The sequence below is a fragment of the Hyla sarda genome, chromosome 9, assembly GCF_029499605.1.
Source record: "Hyla sarda isolate aHylSar1 chromosome 9, aHylSar1.hap1, whole genome shotgun sequence".
Classification (NCBI taxonomy): Eukaryota; Metazoa; Chordata; class Amphibia; order Anura; family Hylidae; genus Hyla; species Hyla sarda.
The window spans coordinates 10,838,898-10,865,225 of NC_079197.1; the positions used below are offsets into that span (position 1 = coordinate 10,838,898).

A 26,328-nucleotide genomic window follows, 5' to 3' on the forward strand; every position below is an offset into this window, starting at 1 on the left:
ATGCCATACCCCCCCCCCCCCTTTGACATAATACCAGGGGGCTGCTAAATGGCAATGCTCAAATAGGGGACTAAGGAATTCACTTCTGTAACTCAGTACACCCTAAATAGGTCCTATAACCATGCAACCACTGTAAACACACTACAGGTGCTCTATCCGTACAACCCCTCTAAACACACTACAGGTCCTCTTTCTGTAACATAGTAACATAGTTCATAAGGTTGAAAAAAGACCAGACCCCATCAAGTTCAACCTATATCCCTAATGAATCCCTACGGAGTTGAGTTGATCCAGAGGAAGGCAAAAAAAAAAAAAAAACTCATCTTAGAGGTAAATATTAATTCCCAAGTCTAAATATGGTATCAGAATAAATCCCTGGATAACGTTCTGTCCCTATAAATCTAGTATACAGAACCTGCAATGTTATTATTCTCCAGAAATGCATCCAGACCCCTTTTGAACTCATTTACCAAGTTCACCATGACCACCTCCTCTGGGAGAGAATTCCACAGTCTCACTTCTCTTACAGTAAAGAACCCCGTCTGTTCTGGTGTAGAAACCTTCTTTCCTCTAAATGTAGAGGATGCCCCCTTGTTATAGATACAGTCCTGGGTATAAATAGATCATGGAGAGATCTCTGTACTGTCCCTTGATATATTTATACATAGTTATTAGGTCGCCCCCTAAGCCTTCTTTTTTCTAAACTAAATAACCCTAATTCTGATAATCTTTCTGGGTACTGTAGTCCTCCCATTCCCCCCTGTGTGGTTCTGGGATTTTTGCTCACCGTTCTTGTGATCATTTTGACACCACGGGGTGAGATCTTGCGTGGAGCCCCAGATGGAGGGAGATTATCAGTGGTCTTGTATGTCTTCCATTTTCTAATAATTGCTCCCACAGTTGATTTCTTCACTCCAAGTTGCTTGCCTATTGCAGATTCAGTCTTCCCAGCCTGGTACAGGTCAATTTTGTTTCTGGTGTCCTTCGACAGCTCTTTGGTCTTGGCCATAGTGGAGTTTGGACTGTGACTGTTTGAGGTTGTGGACAGGTGTCTTTTATACTGATAACAAGTTCAAACAAGAGCCATTAAAGGGGTATTACCGTGGAAAAAAAACTTTTTTTTAAATCAACTGGTGCCAGAAAGTTAAACAGATTTGTAAATTACTTCTATTAAAAAATCTCAATCCTTCCAGTACTTATTAGTGTCTGTATACTACAGAGGAAATGTTTATATTTTTGGATTTCTCTTATGTCACGACCACAGTGCTCTCTGCTGACCTCTGCTGTCCATTTTAGGAACTATCTAGAGCAGCATATGTTTGCTATGGGGATTTTCTGCTGCTCTGGACAGTTCCTATAATGACCAGCAGAGGTCAGCAGATAGCACTGTGGTCGTGACGTAAGAGAAATCCAAAAAGATAAACATTTCCTCTGTAGCATACAGCCCCTAAAAAGTACTGGAAGGATTAAGATTTTTTAATAGATGTAATTTACAAATCTGTTTAACTTTCTGGCACCAGTTCATTTAAAAAAAAAGTTTACCACGGTAGTACCCCTTTAAGGGGTTAATAAGCACCCTCTGTTTCCTATCACTGAGCCACTTACTTACCCACTTACACACATTCTCCAGCAGCCCCATCCTTCTCATTTTATGCACCAACCTTTTATGTGGCACCATATCAAATGCTTTGGAAAAATCTAGATATACGACATCCAGCGATTCCCCCTGGTCCAGTTTGGAGCTCACCTCCTCATAAAAGCTGATCAGGTTAGTTTGACAGGACCGAACCCCTATGAGCACACAAAAGGTCCTCTAACCTGACAATCCCTGTAAACACACTAAAGGTCCTCTAACCAAACAACCCCTGTAAACACACAAGTGGTCCTCTAACTGTACAATACTGGTAAACAAACTAGTGGTTCTCTAACTTTACAACCCCTGTAAACACACTCAAGGTCCTCTAACCATACAAAATCTGTTAACACCCTAGAGGTCCTCTAACCATACAAAATCTGTTAACACCCTAGTGGTCCTCTAACCATACAAACCCTGGAAACACCCTAGAGGTCCTCTATCCATACAAACCCTGGAGACACCCTAGAGGTCCTCTATCCATACAAACCCTGGAAACACCCTAGAGGTCCTCTATCCATACAAACCCTGGAAACACCCTAGAGGTCCTCTATCCATACAAACCCTGGAAACTCCCGAGAGGTCCTCTATCCATACAAACCCTGGAGACACCCTAGAGGTCCTCTATCCATACAAACCCTGGAAACTCCCGAGAGGTCCTCTATCCATACAAACCCTGGAGACACCCTAGAGGTCCTCTATCCATACAAACCCTGGAAACTCCCGAGAGGTCCTCTAACCATACAAACCCTGGAGACACCCTAGAGGTCCTCTATCCATACAAACCCTGGAAACTCCCGAGAGGTCCTCTATCCATACAAACCCTGGAGACACCCTAGAGGTCCTCTATCCATACAAACCCTGGAAACTCCCGAGAGGTCCCCTATCCATACAAACCCTGGAGACACCCTAGAGGTCCTCTATCCATACAAACCCTGGAGACACCCTAGAGGTCCTCTATCCATACAAACCCTGGAAACTCCCGAGAGGTCCTCTATCCATAAAAACCCTGGAGACACCCTAGAGGTCCTCTATCCATACAAACCCTGGAAACTCCCGAGAGGTCCTCTAACCATACAAACCCTGGAGACACCCTAGAGGTCCTCTATCCATACAAACCCTGGAAACTCCCGAGAGGTCCTCTATCCATACAAACCCTGGAGACACCCTAGAGGTCCTCTATCCATACAAACCCTGGAAACTCCCGAGAGGTCCCCTATCCATACAAACCCTGGAGACACCCTAGAGGTCCTCTATCCATACAAACCCTGGAGACACCCTAGAGGTCCTCTATCCATACAAACCCTGGAAACTCCCGAGAGGTCCTCTATTCATACAAACCCTGGAGACACCCTAGAGGTCCTCTATCCATACAAACCCTGGAAACTCTCGAGAGGTCCTCTATCCATACAAACCCTGGAGACACCCTAGAGGTCCTCTATCCATACAAACCCTGGAAACTCCCGAGAGGTCCTCTATCCATACAAACCCTGGAAACTCCCGAGAGGTCCTCTATCCATACAAACCCTGGAGACACCCTAGAGGTCCTCTATCCATACAAACCCTGGAAACTCCCGAGAGGTCCTCTATCCATACAAACCCTGGAAACTCCCGAGAGGTCCTCTATCCATACAAACCCTGGAGACACCCTAGAGGTCCTCTATCCATACAAACCCTGGAAACTCCCGAGAGGTCCTCTATCCATACAAACCCTGGAAACACACTAGAAAGTCAGAGTGATGCAGCAATTTCCATAAAACTTGAAAGACATGTTCCTCCCAGATCAGTGCCTTAGTCGCTGCCATGCTGACCTGGTGAACCGCCTGGCACAATCCCCGCCCGCTCGCCACTCACTCTTCTGTTTACACAACTTGAAGAATTGTCGACTATAAAACTGCTTAATCTCATCAATAAACTTCTGTGGAAGTGGGAAAAAAAATAAAAAACCTGAAATGGTTACACCGCGCCGGGGTTACTTGGGTTCAACGGCTGCTACAGAAATCGCTACAGAACATAAAGCAACAACCTGTAGAGCAGGTGCAGCCTCTCCGAGCTCTGGTTCTCCTGGACTCTGGGGGCCTCAGCAACGCCAGCAAGGACACATAAGCCTCCTCAGCATTGACCTTAAAGAGGAACTCCAACACACATGAATCATTACCACTGCACCTATCCATGCCCAGACATCACATGTGGCCAGATCACATGTATCATAAACCTTTAGATTCCTTTAGATCAGTGGTTCCCAAACCTTTTTTGCCAGAGTAACTCTTGGCAGCCCATTTCCAAAAATTGTACCACAATATTAGCAACATGTTTGTAATTAATATAGTTTTGAATGTATATGCTTCTCTTTACTCCATATTCTCTCCCCACTCCTGTCCCAATATTCTGGGGTCTCCTCTGTGCCCCAATGTAGTTGTAGGCCCCATACTGCCCCCAGATAGTAGTAGACTCCCACTGTGCCCCATACTGCCCCATATAGTAGTAAGCGGCCCCCATGCTGCCCCTGAACAGTAGTAGGCCCCCTCTGTGCCCTCATACTGCCCCCTTATAGTAGTTGGTATCCCCCATACTGCCCCCATACAGTAGTAGGGTCCCACTATGCCCTCATACTGTCCCATATAGTAGAAGGCGCCTCCCATACTGTTACAGTAATAGGCCTCCTCTGTGCCCCCGTACTGCTCCCAATTTTTTTTATCAGCCCTATACTACCCCCATACAGTAGTTAGCCCCCTTCGTGTCCCCATACAGTAGTAGCTGACCCCCATTCTGCCCTTTTACAGTAGTAAGCCCTCTGTTTTCCCCTGATATAGTTGTAGGCCCCCATAATGTCTCCATATAGTTGTACGCCCACATATTTCTCCCATGTATTTATAGGACCTCATACTGCCCACATATATAGTTGTAGGCCCCTATTAACCCTTTAGACACCGCAATCAAAGTTGATTGCGACATCTAAAGTGCAGAGCTAACAGTGCCGGTAGCTTAGCGGAGCTGATCGGGACATCCGTAGCGAAATCTTGGCCCTTACCTGCCTCCTTGCCGTCCGATCGGTCCTCTGCTGCTCCCAGCCAGCCATGCAGGCTGGAGCAGCAGAGCACCGATAACACTGATGATTTATGTTATGGCATAGCATTGAACAGTATATGTAATCAAAAGATTGCATGGTATAGCCCCCTATGGGGGCTTAACAAAAAGAAAAATAAAGTGTACAAAAAAAAAAGTTTTTAAAAGTGAATTAACCCCTTCCATAATAAAAGTGTGAATCACCCCCTTTTCCCATTTTTTAAATAAAATAATGTAATAAAAAATTTAAATAATCATCTGTGGTACTGTTGCGTGTGTAAATGTCCGAACTAATAAAATATATGGTTGGTTAAACTGCACGGTCGATAGCGTACACGTAAAAAAATACAAAAGTCCAAAACTGTGCATTTTTGATCACTTCATATACCATAAAAAAACTTATAAAAAGCGATCAAAATGTATTATCAAAATAAAAATGGGACCGATAAAAACTACAGATCATGGCGCAAAAAGTGAGCCCTCATACATCCCTGCATGCGGAAAAATAAAAAAAGGTATATGGGTCAGAAGATGACAATTTTAAACATACTTATTTAGGTGCATGTAGTTATAATTGTTACGCCGAGCACTCCGGGTCCCTGCTCCTCCCCGGAGCGCTCACGGCGTCTCTCTCCCTGCAGCGCCCCGGTCGGTCCCGCTGACCGGGAGCGCTGCACTGACATGGCCGTCGGGGATGCGATTCGCACAGCGGGACGCGCCCGCTCGCGAATCGCATCCCAAGTCACTTACCCGTCCCGGTCCCCTGCTGTCATGTGCTGGCGCGCGCGGCTCCGCTCTCTAGGGCGCGCACGCGCGCCAGCTCTCTGAGACTTAAAGGGCCAGTGCACCAATGATTGGTGCCTGGCCCAATTAGCCTAATTGGCTTCCACCTGCTCCCTGGCTATATCACATCACTTCCCCTGCACTCCCTTGCCGGATCTTGTTGCCTTGTGCCAGTGAAAGCGTTTAGTGTTGTCCAAAGCCTGTGTTACCTGAACTCCTGCTATCCATCTTGACTACGAACCTTGCCGCCTGCCCCGACCTTCTGCTACGTCTGACCTTGCCTCTGCCTAGTCCTTCTGTCCCACGCCTTCTCAGCAGTCAGCGAGGTTGAGCCGTTGCTTGTGGATACGACCTGGTTGCTACTGCCGCAGCAAGACCATCCCGCTTTGCGGCGGGCTCTGGTGAACACCAGTAGCCTCTTAGAACCGGTCTACCAGCACGGTCCACGCCAATCCCTCGCTGACACAGAGGATCCACTACCTGTAAGCCGAATCGTGACCCGGCCATGGATCCCGCTGAGGTGCCGCTGCCAAGTCTCGCTGACCTTACCACGGTGGTCGCTCAGCAATCGCAGCAAATTGCCCAACAAGGACAGCAGCTGTCGCAGTTGACCGCCACGTTACAGCAACTTCTGCCTCTGCTACAGCAGCAACCATCTCCTCCGCCAGCTCCTGCACCTCCTCCGCAGCGAGTGGCCGCTCCTAGCCTCCGCTTGTCCCTGCCGGACAAATTTGATGGGGACTCTAGACTCTGCCGTGGATTTCTGTCTCAATGTTCCCTGCATATGGAGATGTTGTCGGACTTGTTTCCTACAGAACGGTCTAAGGTGGCGTTCGTAGTGAGCCTTCTTTCAGGAAAGGCCTTGTCTTGGGCCACACCGCTCTGGGACCGCAATGATCCTGCCACAGCCACAGTCCAGTCCTTCTTCGCTGAAGTCCGTAGTGTCTTCGAGGAACCAGCCCGAGCTTCTTCTGCCGAGACTGCCCTGCTGAACCTGGTCCAGGGTAATTCTTCAGTGGGCGAGTACGCCATCCAATTTCGTACTCTTGCTTCCGAATTATCATGGAATAACGAGGCTCTCTGCGCGACCTTTAAAAAAGGCCTATCCAGTAGCATCAAGGATGTGCTGGCCGCACGAGAGATTCCTGCCAACCTGCAAGAACTTATCCATTTGGCCACCCGCATTGACATGCGTTTTTCTGAGAGACATCAGGAGCTCCGCCAGGAAAAAGACTTAGATCTCTGGGCACCTCTCCCACAGCATCCTTTGCAATCTACGCCTGGGCCTCCCGCCGAGGAGGCCATGCAAGTGGATCGGTCTCGCCTGACCCAGGAAGAGAGGAATCGCCGTAGGGAAGAAAATCTTTGTCTGTACTGTGCCAGTACCGAGCATTTCTTGGTGGATTGCCCTATTCGTCCTCCACGTCTGGGAAACGCACGCACGCACCCAGCTCACGTGGGTGTGGCGTCTCTTGGTTCAAAGTCTGCTTCTCCACGTCTCACGGTGCCCGTGCGGATTTCTCCTTCAGCCAATTCCTCCCTCTCAGCCGTGGCCTGCTTGGACTCTGGTGCCTCTGGGAATTTCATTTTGGAGTCTTTGGTGAATAAGTTCTGCATCCCGGTGACCCGTCTCGTCAAGCCGCTCTACATTTCCGCGGTCAACGGAGTTAGATTGGATTGCACCGTGCGTTACCGCACAAAACCCCTCTTAATGTGCATTGGACCCCACCACTTAAGGATTGAATTTTTCGTCCTTCCCAACTGCACCTCTGAGGTCCTCCTCGGTCTGCCATGGCTCCAGCTTCATTCTCCCACCCTTGACTGGACCACCGGGGAGATCAAGAACTGGGACTCTGCTTGCCACAAGAAATGCCTCTCCCCCCCTCCCAGTCCCGTCAGGCAAGCCTCAGTGCCTCCTCATGGCCCCCGTCCTGGTATCACCCTGCCCCGTGCCAAGCTTCACCCTCTGCCCTCCCTCCCCATTCCCACTCCTGCTGTACTGCCTGCCGTTGAGGAAACCCTCCATTCTTTCCCGGTGTCCTCGTCCCAGGTAAAGCAGTTGTCGGACAAAAAAAGGGGGAGACCTAAGGGGGGGGGGGTACTGTTACGCCGAGCGCTCCGGGTCCCTGCTCCTCCCCGGAGCGCTCACGGCGTCTCTCTCCCTGCAGCGCCCCGGTCGGTCCCGCTGACCGGGAGCGCTGCACTGACATGGCCGTCGGGGATGCGATTCGCACAGCGGGACGCGCCCGCTCGCGAATCGCATCCCAAGTCACTTACCCGTCCCGGTCCCCTGCTGTCATGTGCTGGCGCGCGCGGCTCCGCTCTCTAGGGCGCGCGCGCGCCAGCTCTCTGAGACTTAAAGGGCCAGTGCACCAATGATTGGTGCCTGGCCCAATTAGCCTAATTGGCTTCCACCTGCTTCCTGGCTATATCACATCACTTCCCCTGCACTCCCTTGCCGGATCTTGTTGCCTTGTGCCAGTGAAAGCGTTTAGTGTTGTCCAAAGCCTGTGTTACCTGAACTCCTGCTATCCATCTTGACTACGAACCTTGCCGCCTGCCCCGACCTTCTGCTACGTCTGACCTTGCCTCTGCCTAGTCCTTCTGTCCCACGCCTTCTCAGCAGTCAGCGAGGTTGAGCCGTTGCTAGTGGATACGACCTGGTTGCTACTGCCGCAGCAAGACCATCCCGCTTTGCGGCGGGCTCTGGTGAACACCAGTAGCCTCTTAGAACCGGTCCACCAGCACGGTCCACGCCAATCCCTCGCTGACACAGAGGATCCACTACCTGTAAGCCGAATCGTGACAATAATATTTTAAAAATAAAATAAAACCTATATAAATTGGGTATCCTTGTTACCGTATGGACCTATAGAATAAAGATAAGGTGTTAATTTTACAGAAAATTGCACTTTGCAGAAACGGAAGTCCCCAAAAGTTACAAAATGGCAGTATTTTTTTCAATTTCACCCCACAAATATATATTTTTTGGTTTTACCGTAGATTTTCTTCTTAAATGATTGATGTAATTACAAAGTACAATTAGTGACGCAAAAAACAAGCCCTTATATGGGTCTGTAGGTGGAAAATTGAAAGCATTATCATTTTTAGAAAGGGAGGGGGGAAAAACAAAAGTGCAAAATGAAAATTGGCCTGGTCCTTAAGGTCAACATGGGCTTCGTCCTTAAGGGGTTAAAGAGGTTTTCCAGGAATAGCAAAACAGAGCTATTTTCTTCCAAAAACAGCACCACCCCTGTCCTCAGGTTGTGCGTGGTATTACAATTTGGCTCCCTTCACAACAATAGATAAAGCTGTGTATTAATTTCTCAGGTCTAAAGCAGGACATTTAAGGACCAAAAAGGGACTTGGGTCAAAAGAGGAACTCATGGGAGGTTTTTATTATCCCTGGGGGGGTATGTTCATTCTGGGTGGGAAACAGCTGCTGGGAGTTGTAGTTCTACAACAGCTGGAGGCACCCTGGTTGGGGGACATTGCTTTAGACAGTCGTCTGCTTTGCCTGATTTTTTGCAATGTATATGGGCATGTAACATATTATCGCTTCTGGCTCGATGTAGTGAAGGAAGGACCTGGGCTTATTAGGAGGGGGGCGCTATGTTTCTACCTTCCCAATTGGCATGTAGAAGGGTCACTGTTTGGGACAGGAGTAGAAGCATTATAATATGTAGGGCCGGGTTACGTTATAAATAAATACCCGTCAACTAATATAATCTATAATTTCCTTTTAGAAGACGCACAGATTGTTCTAAGCACTTGGTTTCCATGACAACTAATAAGTGGGATGTTCAGCTGAGAAATAGTGCGGGTTCTTCTAGAGAGGGTATCATTATATATATATATATATATATATATATATATATATATATATATATAACCCCAGAAGGGAACGCCCTTTATACATGCCTGGGGAGAGGATATAGAGTGAAGAAAAGCATATACATGCTTTCTAGGTCTCAGAATGGAGCAGATACACTAGAGAACTGGGAGGATGTGCTTCCCAATTGTGATCTGGGTGGGCGCTTCTTTCCAACCCTGGCAAGAAATGGGGCTCAAGGGTGGATGCTCAGCCTGAAACCCTCAGTAGTGGATCACCCTCCAGCCCGTAGCCAAATTTTGATAGCTGATCTTGTCCACACCCTCTAAGATCTCTGGAAATGTTCAGAAGCCCCCACAAAAATCCATCTAGTGTATGAAACAGTAAATACAGTGGGGCAAAAAAGTATTTAGTCAGCCACCAATTGTGCAAGTTCTCCCCCTTATAAAGATGAGAGGCTGTAATTTTAATCATAGGTATACCTCAACTATGAGAGACATAATGAGAAAAAAAATCCATAAAATCACATTGTCTGATTTTTAAAGAATCTATTTGCAAAGTATGGTGGATAATAATTATTTGGTCAATAACAAAAGTTCATCTCAATACTTTGTTATATACCCTTTTTTTGGCAATGACAGAAATCAAATGTTTTCTGTAAGTCTTCACAAGTTTTTCACACACTGTTGCTGGTATATTGGCCCATTCCTCCATGCAGATCTCCTCTAGAGCAGTGATGTTTTGGGGCTGTCACTGAGCAACACGGACTTTCAACTCCCTCCAAAGGTTTTCCATGGGGTTGAGATCTGGAGACTGGCTAGGTCACTCCAGGACCTTGAAATGCTTCTTACGAAGCCACTCCTTCGTTGCCTGGGCAGTGTGTTTTGGATCATTGTCATGCTGAAAGACCCAGACACGTTTCAACTTCAATGCCCTTGCTGATAGAAGGAGGTTTTCAATCAAAATCTCACAATACATGGCCCTATTCATTCTTTCCTTTACACGGATCAGTCGTCCTGGTCCCTTAGCAAAAAAACAGCCCCAAAACATGATGTTTCCATCCTTATGCTTCACAGTAGTTATGGTGTTCTTTGGATGCAACTCAACATTCTTTCTCCTCCATACACGACGAGTTGAGTTTTTACCAAAAAGTTCTACTTTGGTTTCATCTGACCATATGATGTTCTACCAATCCTCTTCTGGATCATCCAAATGCTCTCTAGTAAACTTCAGATGGGCCCGGACATGTACTGGCTTAAGCAGGGGGACACGTCTGGCACTGCATGATTTGAGTCCCTGGCGGTGTAGTGTGTTACTGATGGTATCCTTTGTTACTTTGGTCCCACCTCTCTGCAGGTCATTCATTAGGTCCCCCCGTGTGGTTCTGGGATTTTTGCTCACCGTTCTTGTGATCATTTTGACACCATAGGGTGAGATCTTTCGTGGAGTTCCAGATCGAGGGAGATTGTCAGTGGTCTTGTATGTCTTCCATTTTCTAATAATTGCACCCACTGTTGATTTCTTCCCAGCCTTCCCAGGCTGATGCAGGTCTAAAATTTTGTTTCTGGTGTCCTTCGACAACTCTTTGGTCTTGGCCATAGTGGAGTTTGGAGTGTGACTGTTTGAGGTTGTGGACAGGTGTCTTTTATACTGATAACAAGTTCAAACAGATGCCATTAACCTGTTAAGGACCCAGGGCGTACCTGTACGCCCTGAGTCCGCTCCCGATCTATAACGCCGGGACCCATGGCTAATTGCGCGCGGCATTGATGGCACTGCCGCGCGCTATTAACCCTTTAGACGCGGTGTTCAAAGTTGAACGCCGTGTCTAAAATGAAAGTGAAACCATGCCGGTTAGCTCAGGGAGCTGTTCGGGATAGCCGCGGTGAAATGGCGGCATCCCGAACAGCTTACAGGACAGCAGGAGGGTCCCTACCTGCCTCCTCGCTGTCCGATCGCCGAATGACTGCTCAAAATGTCCGAATTATATAAATATATAATTAATTAAACCGCACGGTCAATGGCGTACGCGCAAAAAAATTCCAAAGTCCAAAATAGTGCATTTTTGGTAACTTTTTATATCATGAAAAAATGAATAAAAAGCGATCAATAATTCCTATCAATGCAAAAATGGTACCGCTAAAAACTTCAGATCACGGCGCAAAAAATGAGCCCTCATACCACCCCATAGGCGGAAAAATAAAAAAGTTATAGGGGTCAGAAGATGACAATTTTAAACGTATAAATTTTCCTGCATGTAGTTTTGATTTTTTCCAGAAGTATGACAAAATTAAACCTACATAAGTAGGGTATCATTTTAACCGTATGGACCTACAGAATAAACGGAAGCCCCAAAAAGTTACAAAAAGGCGTTTTTTTTTCAATTTTGTCTCGCATTGATTTTTTTTTCCGTTTTGCCGTAGATTTTTGGGTAAAATGACTGACGTCATTACAAAGTAGAATTTGTGGCGCAAAAAATAAGCCATCATATGGATTTTTAGGTGAAAGATTGAAAGAGTTATGATTTTTTAAAGGTAAGGAAGAAAAAACGAAAATGCAAAAACGGAAAAACCCCGGGTCCTTAAGGGGTTAATACAGGTAATGAGTGGAGGACAGAGGAGATTCTTAAAGAAGAAGTTACAGGTCTGTGAGAGCCAGGAATCTTGTTTGTAGGTGACCAAATACTTGTTTTCCACCATAATTTGCTAATAAATTCTTTAAAAATCAGACAATGTGATTTTATGGATTTTTTTTTCTCATTATGCCTCTCATAGTTGAGGGTGGGAGAACTTGCACAATTGGTGGCTGACTAAATACTTTTTTGCCCCACTGTAGAACGTAGGGAAGAGGGGGATGCTGCTGCAGTGTCCATCCCCCAGTGGGTGTCTGAGAATTATGCTGTGAGGGTGGAGGCAGAGGCTGCAGTATCTGTCCCCTAGTGGGCTTCTGAAACTCATGCTATGAGAAAGGATGGGGATGCTGCTGCATTGTCCTTTCCTCAGTGGTTTCTGAGACTTATACGGTGAGAGAGGAGGGGGATGCTGCTGCAGTATCTGTCTCCCAGTGGGCATTTGAGACTTATTCTGTGAGGGAGGAGCAGTAGTGCTTGTTGGAGGAGGGGGAGGCTGCAGCCGCCCAGTAATGGAATCTTCTAAGCAATATTATAGGGGGTACTACTGTGGTGTCCACAGGGTGTAAGTAAGAATACCTGATCACTTTGTGACGCCAGGGCACCGTTATGCTATACACGGTCCGAGTTTGGAGACAGCTTCTCCTGGGCCAGACACGGGGAGTAAATGTACTCACCGATGTCAGATTACAGATAACTTTCTTTAATGAGCAGGTGCAGATGGTAATACACATACAACTGGCTTTAGGTAAGAGAGTGCAGCATAACCCCCTTGGGAGCCCTGTTGCCTTGCTGGGACTTGAGGTGCTTGCACCAAAGAGATTAATACTGACTTGTGAGACGGAAGATTGAATCCTGGTTGCTAAGGTCCTGTCAGTAGGGGCATGAATTTCCTCCTTGCGAGTAAACCTTGCAAGGATGATAAGTTGAGAGATTAGATTTGAGCTAGGCCTCTCCTCAGAGCACACGACACACAGCACACCTGAGCTAAGCTGTTGCTCAGGAGCCACACTAGGGTGAACCACACTATACAGGGGAGACTTTATATGCTTCCATTGGCAGGCAGGGTCACATGGGGTTCACTGCTCTCAATTAAAGGTACAATCACATGTAAAACAATAATAGAATTAATTTAAGAAAATATATTATCTTACATTATAATACACACATAATTAATTCAACTGTAGAATTCTGGTGGGCCCACCACCCTGTGCTACCAAGCTGCCCGGGACAGTCCAAAGCCACAGGACAGCTATTATACTACTGTAAATCTTGCTGATGCACCAAGGATCTGGTGCCCATGAAGGCCAGGAAACCCCTTTACCACATACAAGGGCACGTCAGGTGGACCCATGATTCAGTTTTTCACCAGGAAGCTGACATGTTATTTTTGCTGTGTAGAAATAAATTGAGGTCCTGGAATCCATCTGTCCAAACTTATTGCTGTTACGCCGAGCGCTCCGGGTCCCCGCTCCTCCCCGGAGCGCTCGCTTCACTCCCTCCGCTGCAGCGCTCCGGTCACGTCCTCTGACCCGGGGCGCTGCGATCCTGCTGCCAGCCGGGATGCGATTCGCGATGCGGGTAGCGCCCGCTCGCGATGCGCACCCCGGCTCCCCTACCTGACCCGCTCCCCGTCTGTTCTCTCCCGGCGCGCGCGGCCCCGCTCCCTAGGGCGCGCGCGCGCCGGGTCTCTGCGATTTAAAGGGCCACTGCGCCGCTGATTGGCGCAGTGGTTCCAATTAGTGTTTACACCTGTGCACTTCCCTATATCACCTCACTTCCCCTTCACTCCCTCGCCGGATCTTGTTGCCTTAGTGCCAGTGAAAGCGTTCCTTGTGTGTTCTTTGCCAGTGTTTCCAGACCTTCTGCCGTTGCCCCTGACTACGATCCTTGCTGCCTGCCCCGACCTTCTGCTACGTCCGACCTTGCTTCTGCCTACTCCCTTGTACCGCGCCTATCTTCAGCAGCCAGAGAGGTGAGCCGTTGCTAGTGGATACGACCTGGTCACTACCGCCGCAGCAAGACCATCCCGCTTTGCGGCGGGCTCTGGTGAAAACCAGTAGTGGCTTAGAACCGGTCCACTAGCACGGTCCACGCCATCCCTCTCTGGCACAGAGGGTCCACTACCTGCCAGCCGGCATCGTGACAGTAGATCCGGCCATGGATCCCGCTGAAGTTCCTCTGCCAGTTGTCGCTGACCTCACCACGGTGGTCGCCCAGCAGTCACAACAGATAGCGCAACAAGGCCAACAGCTGTCTCAACTGACCGTTTTGCTACAACAGTTGCTACCACAGCTCCAGCAGTCATCTCCTCCGCCAGCTCCTGCACCTCCTCCGCAGCGAGTGGCCGCTCCTGGGATACGTTTATCCTTGCCGGATAAATTTGATGGGGACTCTAAGTTTTGCCGTGGCTTTCTTTCCCAATGTTCCCTGCATCTGGAGATGATGTCGGACCTGTTTCCCACTGAAAGGTCTAAGGTGGCTTTTGTAGTCAGTCTTCTGTCCGGAAAAGCCCTGTCATGGGCCACACCGCTCTGGGACCGCAATGACCCCGTCACTGCCTCTGTACACTCCTTCTTCTCGGAAATCCGAAGTGTCTTTGAGGAACCTGCCCGAGCCTCTTCTGCTGAGACTGCCCTGTTGAACCTGGTCCAGGGTAATTCTTCCGTTGGCGAGTATGCCGTACAATTCCGTACACTTGCTTCAGAACTGTCCTGGAATAATGAGGCCCTCTGCGCGACCTTCAAAAAAGGCCTATCCAGCAACATTAAAGATGTTCTGGCCGCACGAGAAATTCCTGCTAATCTACATGAACTTATTCACCTAGCCACTCGCATTGACATGCGTTTTTCTGAAAGGCGTCAGGAACTCCGCCAAGATATGGACTCTGTTCGCACGAGGCGTTTCGTCTCCTCGGCTCCTCTCTCCTCTGGTCCCCTGCAATCTGTTCCTGTGCCTCCCGCCGTGGAGGCTATGCAGGTCGACCGGTCTCGCCTGACACCTCAAGAGAGGACACGACGCCGTATGGAGAACCTCTGCCTGTACTGTGCTAGTACCGAACACTTCCTGAGGGATTGTCCTATCCGTCCTCCTCGCCTGGAAAGACGTACGCTGACTCCGCACAAAGGTGACACAGTCCTTGATGTCTACTCTGCTTCTCCACGTCTTACTGTGCCTGTGCGGATGTCTGCTTCTGCCTTCTCCTTCTCTACAGTGGCCTTCTTGGACTCTGGATCTGCAGGAAATTTTATTTTGGCCTCTCTCGTCAACAGGTTCAACATCCCAGTGACCAGTCTCGCCAGACCCCTCTACATCAATTGTGTAAATAATGAAAGATTGGACTGTACCATACGTTTCCGCACGGAGCCCCTTCTTATGAGCATCGGATCTCATCATGAGAGGATTGAACTTTTGGTCCTCCCCAATTGCACCTCGGAGATTCTCCTTGGACTACCCTGGCTTCAACTTCATTCCCCAACCCTGGATTGGTCCACTGGGGAGATCAAGAGTTGGGGGTCCTCTTGTTCCAAGAACTGTCTAAAACCGGTTCCCAGTAACCCTTGCCGTAACTCTGTGGTTCCTCCAGTAACCGGTCTCCCTAAGGCCTATATGGACTTCGCGGATGTTTTCTGCAAAAAGCAAGCTGAGACTCTACCTCCTCACAGGCCTTATGATTGCCCTATCGACCTCCTCCCGGGTACTACTCCACCCCGGGGCAGAATTTATCCTCTCTCTGCCCCAGAGACTCTTGCCATGTCCGAATACGTCCAGGAGAATCTAAAAAAGGGCTTTATCCGTAAATCTTCCTCTCCTGCCGGAGCCGGATTTTTCTTCGTGTCCAAAAAAGATGGCTCCCTACGTCCTTGCATTGACTACCGCGGTCTTAATAAAATCACGGTTAAGAACCGCTACCCCTTACCCCTCATCTCTGAACTCTTTGATCGCCTCCAAGGTGCCCACATCTTCACTAAACTGGACTTAAGAGGCGCCTATAACCTCATCCGCATCAGAGAGGGGGACGAGTGGAAAACGGCATTTAACACCAGAGATGGACACTTTGAATATCTGGTCATGCCCTTTGGACTGTGCAATGCCCCTGCCGTCTTCCAAGACTTTGTCAATGAAATTTTTCGTGATCTGTTATACTCCTGTGTTGTGGTATATCTGGACGATATCCTAATTTTTTCTGCCAATCTAGAAGAACACCGCCAGCATGTCCGTATGGTTCTTCAGAGACTTCGTGACAACCAACTCTATGCCAAAATTGAGAAATGTCTGTTTGAATGCCAATCTCTTCCTTTTCTAGGATATTTGGTCTCTGGCCAGGGACTACAGATGGATCCTGACAAACTCTCTGCCGTCTTAAATTGGCCACGCCCCTCCGGACTCCGTGCTATCCAACGCTTTTTGGGGTTCGCCAATTATTACAGGCAATTTATTCCACATTTTTCTACCATTGTGGCTCCTATCGTGGCTTTAACCAAAAAAAATGCTGATCCCAAGTCCTGGCCTCCTCAAGCAGAAGACTCCTTTAAACGACTCAAGTCTGCCTTTTCTTCGGCTCCCGTGCTCTCCAGACCTGACCCTTCCAAACCCTTCCTATTGGAGGTTGATGCCTCCTCAGTAGGAGCTGGAGCTGTTCTTCTACAAAAAAATTCCTCCGGGCATGCTGTCACTTGTGGTTTTTTCTCTAGGACCTTCTCTCCAGCGGAGAGGAACTACTCCATCGGGGATCGAGAGCTTCTAGCCATTAAATTAGCACTTGAGGAATGGAGGCATCTGCTGGAGGGATCAAGATTTCCTGTTATCATCTACACCGACCACAAGAACCTCTCCTACCTCCAGTCGGCCCAACGGCTGAATCCTCGCCAGGCCCGGTGGTCTCTGTTCTTTGCCCGATTTAATTTTGAGATTCACTTTCGTCCTGCCGATAAGAACATTAGGGCCGATGCCCTCTCTCGTTCCTCGGATGCCTCAGAAGTTGATCTCCCTCCGCAACACATCATTCCACCTGACTGCCTGATCTCCACTTCTCCTGCCTCCATCAGGCAGACTCCTCCAGGAAAGACCTTTGTTTCTCCACGCCAACGCCTCGGAATCCTCAAATGGGGTCACTCCTCCCATCTCGCAGGTCATGCGGGCATCAAGAAATCTGTGCAACTCATCTCCCGCTTCTATTGGTGGCCGACTCTGGAGACGGATGTTGGGGACTTTGTGCGAGCCTGCACTATCTGTGCCCGGGATAAGACTCCCCGCCAGAAGCCCGCTGGTTTTCTTCATCCTCTGCCTGTCCCCGAACAGCCTTGGTCTCTGATTGGTATGGATTTTATTACTGATTTACCCCCTTCCCGTGGCAACACCGTTATTTGGGTGGTCGTTGATCGATTCTCCAAAATGGCACATTTCATCCCTCTTCCTGGTCTTCCTTCTGCGCCTCAGTTGGCTAAACAATTTTTTGTACACATTTTTCGTCTTCACGGGTTGCCTACGCAGATTGTCTCGGATAGAGGGGTCCAATTCGTGTCTAAATTCTGGAGAGCTCTCTGTAAACAACTCAAGATTAAATTAAATTTTTCCTCTGCATATCATCCCCAGTCCAATGGACAAGTAGAAAGAATTAACCAGATCCTGGGTGATTATTTGCGACATTTTGTTTCCTCCCGCCAGGATGACTGGGCAGATCTCCTTCCATGGGCCGAATTCTCGTATAACTTCAGGGTCTCTGAATCTTCCTCCAAATCCCCGTTTTTCGTGGTGTACGGCCGTCACCCTCTTCCCCCCCTCCCTACCCCCTTACCCTCTGGTCTGCCCGCTGTGGATGAAATTTCTCGTGACCTTTCCATTATATGGAGAGAGACCCAAAATTCTCTCTTACAGGCTTCTTCACGCATGAAGAGGTTCGCGGATAAGAAAAGAAGAGCTCCCCCCGTTTTTTCCCCTGGAGACAAGGTATGGCTCTCCGCTAAATATGTCCGCTTCCGTGTCCCTAGTTACAAGTTGGGACCACGCTATCTTGGTCCTTTCAAAGTTTTGTGTCAAATTAATCCTGTCTCTTATAAACTTCTTCTTCCTCCTTCTCTTCGTATCCCTAATGCCTTTCACGTCTCTCTTCTCAAACCACTCATCCTCAACCGTTTTTCTCCCAAATCTGTTCCTCCCACTCCTGTTTCCGGCTCCTCGGACGTCTTCTCGGTCAAGGAAATTTTGGCTGCCAAAAAGGTCAGAGGGAAAAATTTTTTTTTGGTAGACTGGGAGGGTTGTGGTCCTGAAGAGAGATCCTGGGAACCTGAGGACAACATCCTTGACAAAAGTCTGCTCCTCAGGTTCTCAGGCTCCAAGAAGAGGGGGAGACCCAAGGGGGGGGGTACTGTTACGCCGAGCGCTCCGGGTCCCCGCTCCTCCCCGGAGCGCTCGCTTCACTCCCTCCGCTGCAGCGCTCCGGTCACGTCCTCTGACCCGGGGCGCTGCGATCCTGCTGCCAGCCGGGATGCGATTCGCGATGCGGGTAGCGCCCGCTCGCGATGCGCACCCCGGCTCCCCTACCTGACCCGCTCCCCGTCTGTTCTCTCCCGGCGCGCGCGGCCCCGCTCCCTAGGGCGCGCGCGCGCCGGGTCTCTGCGATTTAAAGGGCCACTGCGCCGCTGATTGGCGCAGTGGTTCCAATTAGTGTTTACACCTGTGCACTTCCCTATATCACCTCACTTCCCCTTCACTCCCTCGCCGGATCTTGTTGCCTTAGTGCCAGTGAAAGCGTTCCTTGTGTGTTCTTTGCCAGTGTTTCCAGACCTTCTGCCGTTGCCCCTGACTACGATCCTTGCTGCCTGCCCCGACCTTCTGCTACGTCCGACCTTGCTTCTGCCTACTCCCTTGTACCGCGCCTATCTTCAGCAGCCAGAGAGGTGAGCCGTTGCTAGTGGATACGACCTGGTCACTACCGCCGCAGCAAGACCATCCCGCTTTGCGGCGGGCTCTGGTGAAAACCAGTAGTGGCTTAGAACCGGTCCACTAGCACGGTCCACGCCATCCCTCTCTGGCACAGAGGGTCCACTACCTGCCAGCCGGCATCGTGACAATTGCACATAGAAGCAGCAGAACACTGCGCTCTCAGTCCTCCCCCACAGTAAATGGGAAAGATGTCATATTTCCGATCTCCCCCAGAAATAAACTGATGTCATGTAGAGGCAGCAGAGGTTCCAGAAAAGTGTTTTTAAGCATCTGCTCCTGGAGGTGACAGCACCCGGTCCTGGCGGTGACAACACCCAGTTCTGGAGGTGACAGCACCGGGTCCTGGAGGTGACAACACATGGTTCTGCAAGTGGCTGCATCGTGTTCTGGAGGTGACAGCACCCGGTCCTAGAGGTGACAACACCTGGTTCTGGAGTAAGCAGCACCCAGGTCTATAGGCGCAGTACTTGGTTCTGAAGGTGGCAGCACCCAGCTCTGAAGGTGGCAGCACCTGGTTCTGGATGTGGCAACACCCAGCTCTGGAGGTGGCAGCACCCAGTTCTGGAGGTGATTGCATCTGGTTCTGGAGGTGACAGTGCCCAGCTCTGAAGGTGGCAGCACCTGGTTCTGGAGGTGGCAGCACCCAACTCTGAAGGTGGCAGTACCTGGTTTTGGAGGTGGCAACACCGGGCTCTGGAGGTGGCAGCACCCGGTTCTAGAGGTGGCAGCACCCAGTCCTGGAGGTGGCAGCATCCCGTTCTTGAGCTGGCTTCATCTGGTTCTGGAGGTGGCAGCATCAGTGCTTGAGGTGACTGTACCTGGCTCTAGAGGTGGCAGCACCGGGCTCTGGACTGGGAAGCACCCAATTCTAAAGGTGGCTGCATCCGCTTCAGAAGGTGGTAGCACCCGACTCTGTAGGGAGCAGTAGTGTCCACTGACTATATATATTACACGTGGATTTATTTGTGGATATTGTTCTGTGCAATCAATAAGAAATACAGAAAAAAAAGAAAGAATGATCTTAATTATCCTGTATAGGGGATACCTATATTGTCCTATATAGGAGATACAGAGCAATACCTCCATAACAGTAACATTTACAGTGCCTCCATAACAGTGACATACACAATGCTCCCATAACAATACCATCCACAATGCCTCCATGACAGTGACATCCACAACACCTCCATAACAGTGACATCCACAACACCTCCATAACATTGACATCCACAATGCCCTGTATAACAGTGACATCCACAACACCTCCATAACAGTGCCATCCACAATGCCTCCATAACAGTGACATCCACAACACCTCCATAACAGTGACATCCACAATTCCCTGTATAACAGTGACATCCACATTTCCCTGTTTAACAGTGACATCCACAACACCTCCATAACAATACCATCCACAACACCTCCATAACAGTGTCATCCACAATGCCTCCATAACAGTGCCATCCACAATGCCTCCATAACAGTGACATCCACAACACCTCCATAACAGTGACATCCACAATTCCCTGTATAACAGTGACATCCACAACACCTCCATAACAATACCATCCACAACACCTCCATAACAGTGTCATCCACAACACCTCCATAACAGTGCCATCCACAATGCCCTATATAACAATACAATCCACAACACCTCCATAACAGTGCCATACACAATGCCTCCATATCAGTGACATGCACAACACTTACATAACAGTACCATCCACAATGCCTCCATGACAGTGACATCCACAACACCTCCATAACAGTGACATCCACAACACCTCCATAACATTGACATCCACAATGCCCTGTATAACAGTGACATCCACAACACCTCCATAACAGTGCCATCCACAATGCCTCCATAACAGTGACATCCACAACACCTCCATAACAGTGACATCCACAATTCCCTGTATAACAGTGACATCCACATTTCCCTGTTTAACAGTGACATCCACAACACCTCCATAACAATACCATCCACAACACCTCCATAACAGTGTCATCCACAATGCCTCCATAACAGTGCCATCCACAATGCCTCCATAACAGTGACATCCACAACACCTCCATAACAGTGACATCCACAATTCCCTGTATAACAGTGACATCCACAACACCTCCATAACAATACCATCCACAACACCTCCATAACATCACTACCATCCACCACAAGCAACCTCTTGTCTATCCGATCGTCTTGTCTATCTGATCGTCTTGTTTATCTGATTGTCTTGTTTGTCTGATCATCTTGTCTGTCTGATCATCTTGTCTATCTGATCGTGTGCTGATCCTTTAGGCACCTGGATGTCCTAAGGACTATAACAATCAGCAGTTCCTCCAGGATGCCTTATTTCTTATGGAATATAGCCTCATATTAGAGATACATCCATCTGACATTGTCCATCTTTTACCTCACTGAGAAGTCCATACATACATACATGTACTACCTTACAGATACAGCCTCAGCTAGCTATCCATGGTCCTGTGCAGATTGCATATTTGTGCCCCCCCCCCCATCCTCATAGATGAGGGGCTCAGGGTGATACAATGTTACAGCCACATTGTATAACAACCTGCTCCACTATGGAGGTGAATGGAGGAGATGAAAAATGCTAATAATTGTTCTAATTACCTATTGACCTGAATATTCTCCATTCAAGACAATGGAGGGGGGAGGAATGCAAGTCCCTGCAAGGATACACAAAGGGTTAATGTAGCAGCGGGTCTGTGGGTAGGCTTGTTATTTGGGAGAGAGAACCCCCCTCCTCTCCATTGGTGGAGACTGTGTCACTGCAGAGGAGAGAGGGAATCAGCCGCAGCTCTCAGTTCAGAACCAAGGACAGCAGCAGCCGGCAGCCCCTCTATAGCATCGATGTCCTGGAGATAGAAGGACAGGGGTCTCCTGCAGCCCACCGATGTCCATCATTGACCATCCCTAGGCACCCCGGCATCCTACCCCTGCTACCATCACCCCAATATCATCTTCACCTCTCAGCACTGTGTTGTCCATGTCAATCCCCTGTGGACCCCACCACTGACACCATCCCACCACTTCCTCCTGGAAGACGTCTGAGATCTCAGAAGATCTGGCTGAGGCTTGACCCAAAACAACCAAGACTTCCACCTGGCAAGGACCTTTATGCATGGTCTCCTCTCCTGTGAATGATCAGGACCTCATCTCCTCATTAACTACCATTCCTCCACCCACAGACCACCCCTCCATCTTGCAAAAAGCCAAGGTTTCTTCCAGACTGTGGCGTCTCGGCGTCACCCTGTTTGGAGCTGGAGAGCCCCCAAAATACAGGACGTTGGCTAAGCCGGGGTGTGCCAAACCCATGGACAGAATGCGCCTCTTTCTTCTGGCCGTTCTATTCTTGTTCTCGTTTGCCAAAGCCGGATGCGACCCCAAGATTGTGAATATTGGGGCGGTCCTGAGCACCAAAAAACATGAACAGATATTTAGGGAGGCAGTGAACCAAGCCAACAAGAGACATGGCACCTGGAAGATCCAACTCAATGCCACCTCAGTCACTCACAGGCCCAATGCCATTCAGATGGCACTGTCTGTATGCGAGGACCTCATCTCCAGCCAGGTAAATGTGAGAGGGGAATGGGCACTGGGGAACTTCCAAGTTGGTGCATGATGTCTCTACATCATAGGAATGGTGGGCATTAGCTGGGCGATCACATCACTGGATGCAATGGCATCATCTAGATTGAGGTATGTGGGCAAATAGCTGGCACAGACTCATCGCCAACTATCCTTCAACTAGTAGGTCCGTATTCTTCAGAAATATAATCTTTATCACATATATGAACCATCCTCACATACACTACATTCACATCACACATATGTATATCAGGTGTATGGATTATCCTCACCATACACTACATTCACATCACATATATGTATGTCAGGTGTATGGACTATCCTCATAATACACTACATCCACATCACATATGTATGTCAGGTGTATGGACTATCCTTACCATACAGTACATCCACATCACATATATGTATGTCAGGTGTATGGACTATCCTCATAATACACTACATCCACATCACATATGTATGTCAGGTGTATGGACTATCCTTACCATACAGTACATCCACATCACATATGTATGTCAGGTGTATGGACTATCCTTACCATACAGTACATCCACATCACATATATGTATATAAGGTGTATGGATTATCCTCACTATACACTACATTCACATCACATATATGTATATAAGGTGTATGGATTATCCTCACTATACACTACATTCACATCACATATATTTATATAAGGTGTATGGATTATCCTCATAATACACTACATTCACATCACATATATGTATGTCAGGTGTATGGACTATCCTCATAATACACTACATCCACATCACATATATGTATGTCAGGTGTATGGACTATCCTCACCATACAGTACATCCACATCACATATATGTATGTCAGGTGTATGAGCCATCCTCACCATGCACTATATTCTCCTCACACATATGTATACAAAGTGTAATGACTATTCTCACCATACAATATATCCTCATCACATATATGTATATCCGGTATATGGGCTCTCCTCACTATACACTACATCCACATCACACATATGTATATCAGATGTATGGACTATCCTCACCGTACACTATATTCTCCTAACACATATGTATATCAGGTGTATGGGTTCTCCTCCCTATACAATATATCCACATCACACATATGTATATAAAGTGTATGGATTATCCTCACTTTACAATATATCCACATTACATATATGTATATCAGATGTATGGGCTATCCTCACCATACACAACATCCACATCACACATATGTATATCAGATGAATGGACTATCCTCACCATACAATATATCCACATCACACACACATATATATATATACGGTATATGGGCTCTCCTCACTATACAATATATCCACATCACACATATGTATATCAGATGAATGGACTATACTCACCATGCACTATATTCTCCTCACACATATGTATACAAAGTGTAATGACTATTCTCACCATACACTACATCCACATCACACATATGTATATCAAATGTATGGACTATCCTCACCATACAATATATCCACATCACATATATGTATATCAGATGTATGGACTATCCTCACAATACCCTACATCCACATCACATATATGTATATCAGGTGTATGGATTATCCTCACTATATCAAACATCCACATCACACATATGTATATCAGATGTATGGACTATCCTCACTATATCCTACATCCACATCACACATATGTATATCAGATGTATGGACTATCCTCACCATACACAACATCCACATCACACATATGTATATCAGATGTATGGACTATCCTCACCATATACTACATCCACATCACATATATGTATACAAAGTGTAATGACTATTCTCACCATACAATATATCCACATCACGTATATGTATATCAGGTATATGGGCTCTCCTCACTATACAATATATCCACATCACACATATGTATATCAGATGCATGGACTATCCTCACTATACACTACATCCACATCACACATATGTATATCAGATGTATGGACTATCCTCACCGTACACTATATTCTCCTCACACATATGTATATCAGGTGTATGGACTATCCTCACTATACAATATATCCACATCACACATATGTATATCAGATGTATGGACTATCCTCACCGTACACTATATTCTCCTCACACATATGTATATCAGGTGTATGGACTATCCTCTTTATACAATATATCCACATCACACATATGTATATCAGATGTATGGACTATCCTCACCATACACAACATCCACATCACACATATGTATATCAGATAAATGGACTATCCTCACCATACAATATATCCACATCACACACACACATATATATATATATACGGTATATGGGCTCTCCTCACTATACAATATATCCACATCACACATATGTATATCAGATGAATGGACTATCCTCACCATGCACTATATTCTCCTCACACATATGTATATAAAGTGTATGGATTATCCTCACTTTACAATATATCCACATTACATATATGTATATCAGATGTATGGGCTATCCTCACCATACACAACATCCACATCACACATATGTATATCAGATAAATGGACTATCCTCACCATACAATATATCCACATCACACACACATATATATATACGGTATATGGGCTCTCCTCACTATACAATATATCCACATCACACATATGTATATCAGATGAATGGACTATCCTCACCATGCACTATATTCTCCTCACACATATGTATACAAAGTGTAATGACTATTCTCACCATACACTACATCCACATCACACATATGTATATCAAATGTATGGACTATCCTCACCATACAATATATCCACATCACATATATGTATATCAGATGTATGGACTATCCTCACTATACCCTACATCCACATCACATATATGTATATCAGGTGTATGGATTATCCTCACTATACCCTACATCCACATCACACATATGTATATCAAATGTATGGACTATCCTCACCATACACTACATCCACATCACACATATGTATATCAAATGTATGGACTATCCTCACCATACAATATATCCACATCACATATATGTATATCAGATGTATGGACTATCCTCACTATACCCTACATCCACATCACATATATGTATATCAGGTGTATGGATTATCCTCACTATACCCTACATCCACATCACATATATGTATATCAGGTGTATGGATTATCCTCACTATACCCTACATCCACATCACACATATGTATATCAGATGTATGGACTATCCTCACTATATCCTACATCCACATCACACATATGTATATCAGATGTATGGACTATCCTCACTATATCCTACATCCACATCACACATATGTATATCAGATGTATGGACTATCCTCACTATATCCTACATCCACATCACACATATGTATATCAGATGTATGGACTATCCTCACCGTACACTATATTCTCCTCACACATATGTATATCAGGTGTATGGACTATCCTCACTATACCCTACATCCACATCACACATATGTATATCAGGTGTATGGACTATCCTCACTATACAATATATCCACATCACACATATGTATATCAGGTGTATGGACTATCCTCACTATACCCTACATCCACATCACACATATGTATATCAGGTGTATGGATTATCCTCACTTTACAATATATCCACATTACATGCATGTGTACCATGTGTATACACTATCCTCCCTATACAACTTATCCACATCACACATATGTATATCAGATGTATGGACTCTCCGAAGGGTTTTTTGTTGACATGCTGGGGATAATTTGCCCCCTCCTCATTTGCTCCAGTAATCACATCCCGATCCCCCCCCCCCCCCCCCTAGGGGTGATAGCCGGTTCTGCACACTTAGTGCTGCCT

The 26,328-nt window shown here is 47.2% G+C and overlaps 1 protein-coding gene across 16 annotated transcripts in view; it reads left to right on the forward strand.

Moving 5' to 3' along the window:
• GRIN1 (glutamate ionotropic receptor NMDA type subunit 1) overlaps positions 1-26,328 on the forward strand; it is a 121,813-nt gene that overhangs the window by 15,331 nt on the left and 80,154 nt on the right. For 10 of the 16 annotated variants that reach the window (XM_056539711.1, XM_056539714.1, XM_056539705.1 and 7 more), the window contains exon 1: positions 21,730-22,493. The exons of 2 other annotated variants lie outside the window; for them this stretch is intronic. In XM_056539711.1, the coding sequence (XP_056395686.1) occupies positions 22,044-22,493 (450 nt within the window). In that variant the 5' untranslated portion in view covers positions 21,730-22,043. Of the gene's footprint in view, positions 1-21,728; positions 22,494-26,328 lie in introns of those variants that run through there. 4 more of the 16 variants (XM_056539703.1, XM_056539701.1, XM_056539715.1 and 1 more) reach the window with 2 other exon arrangements.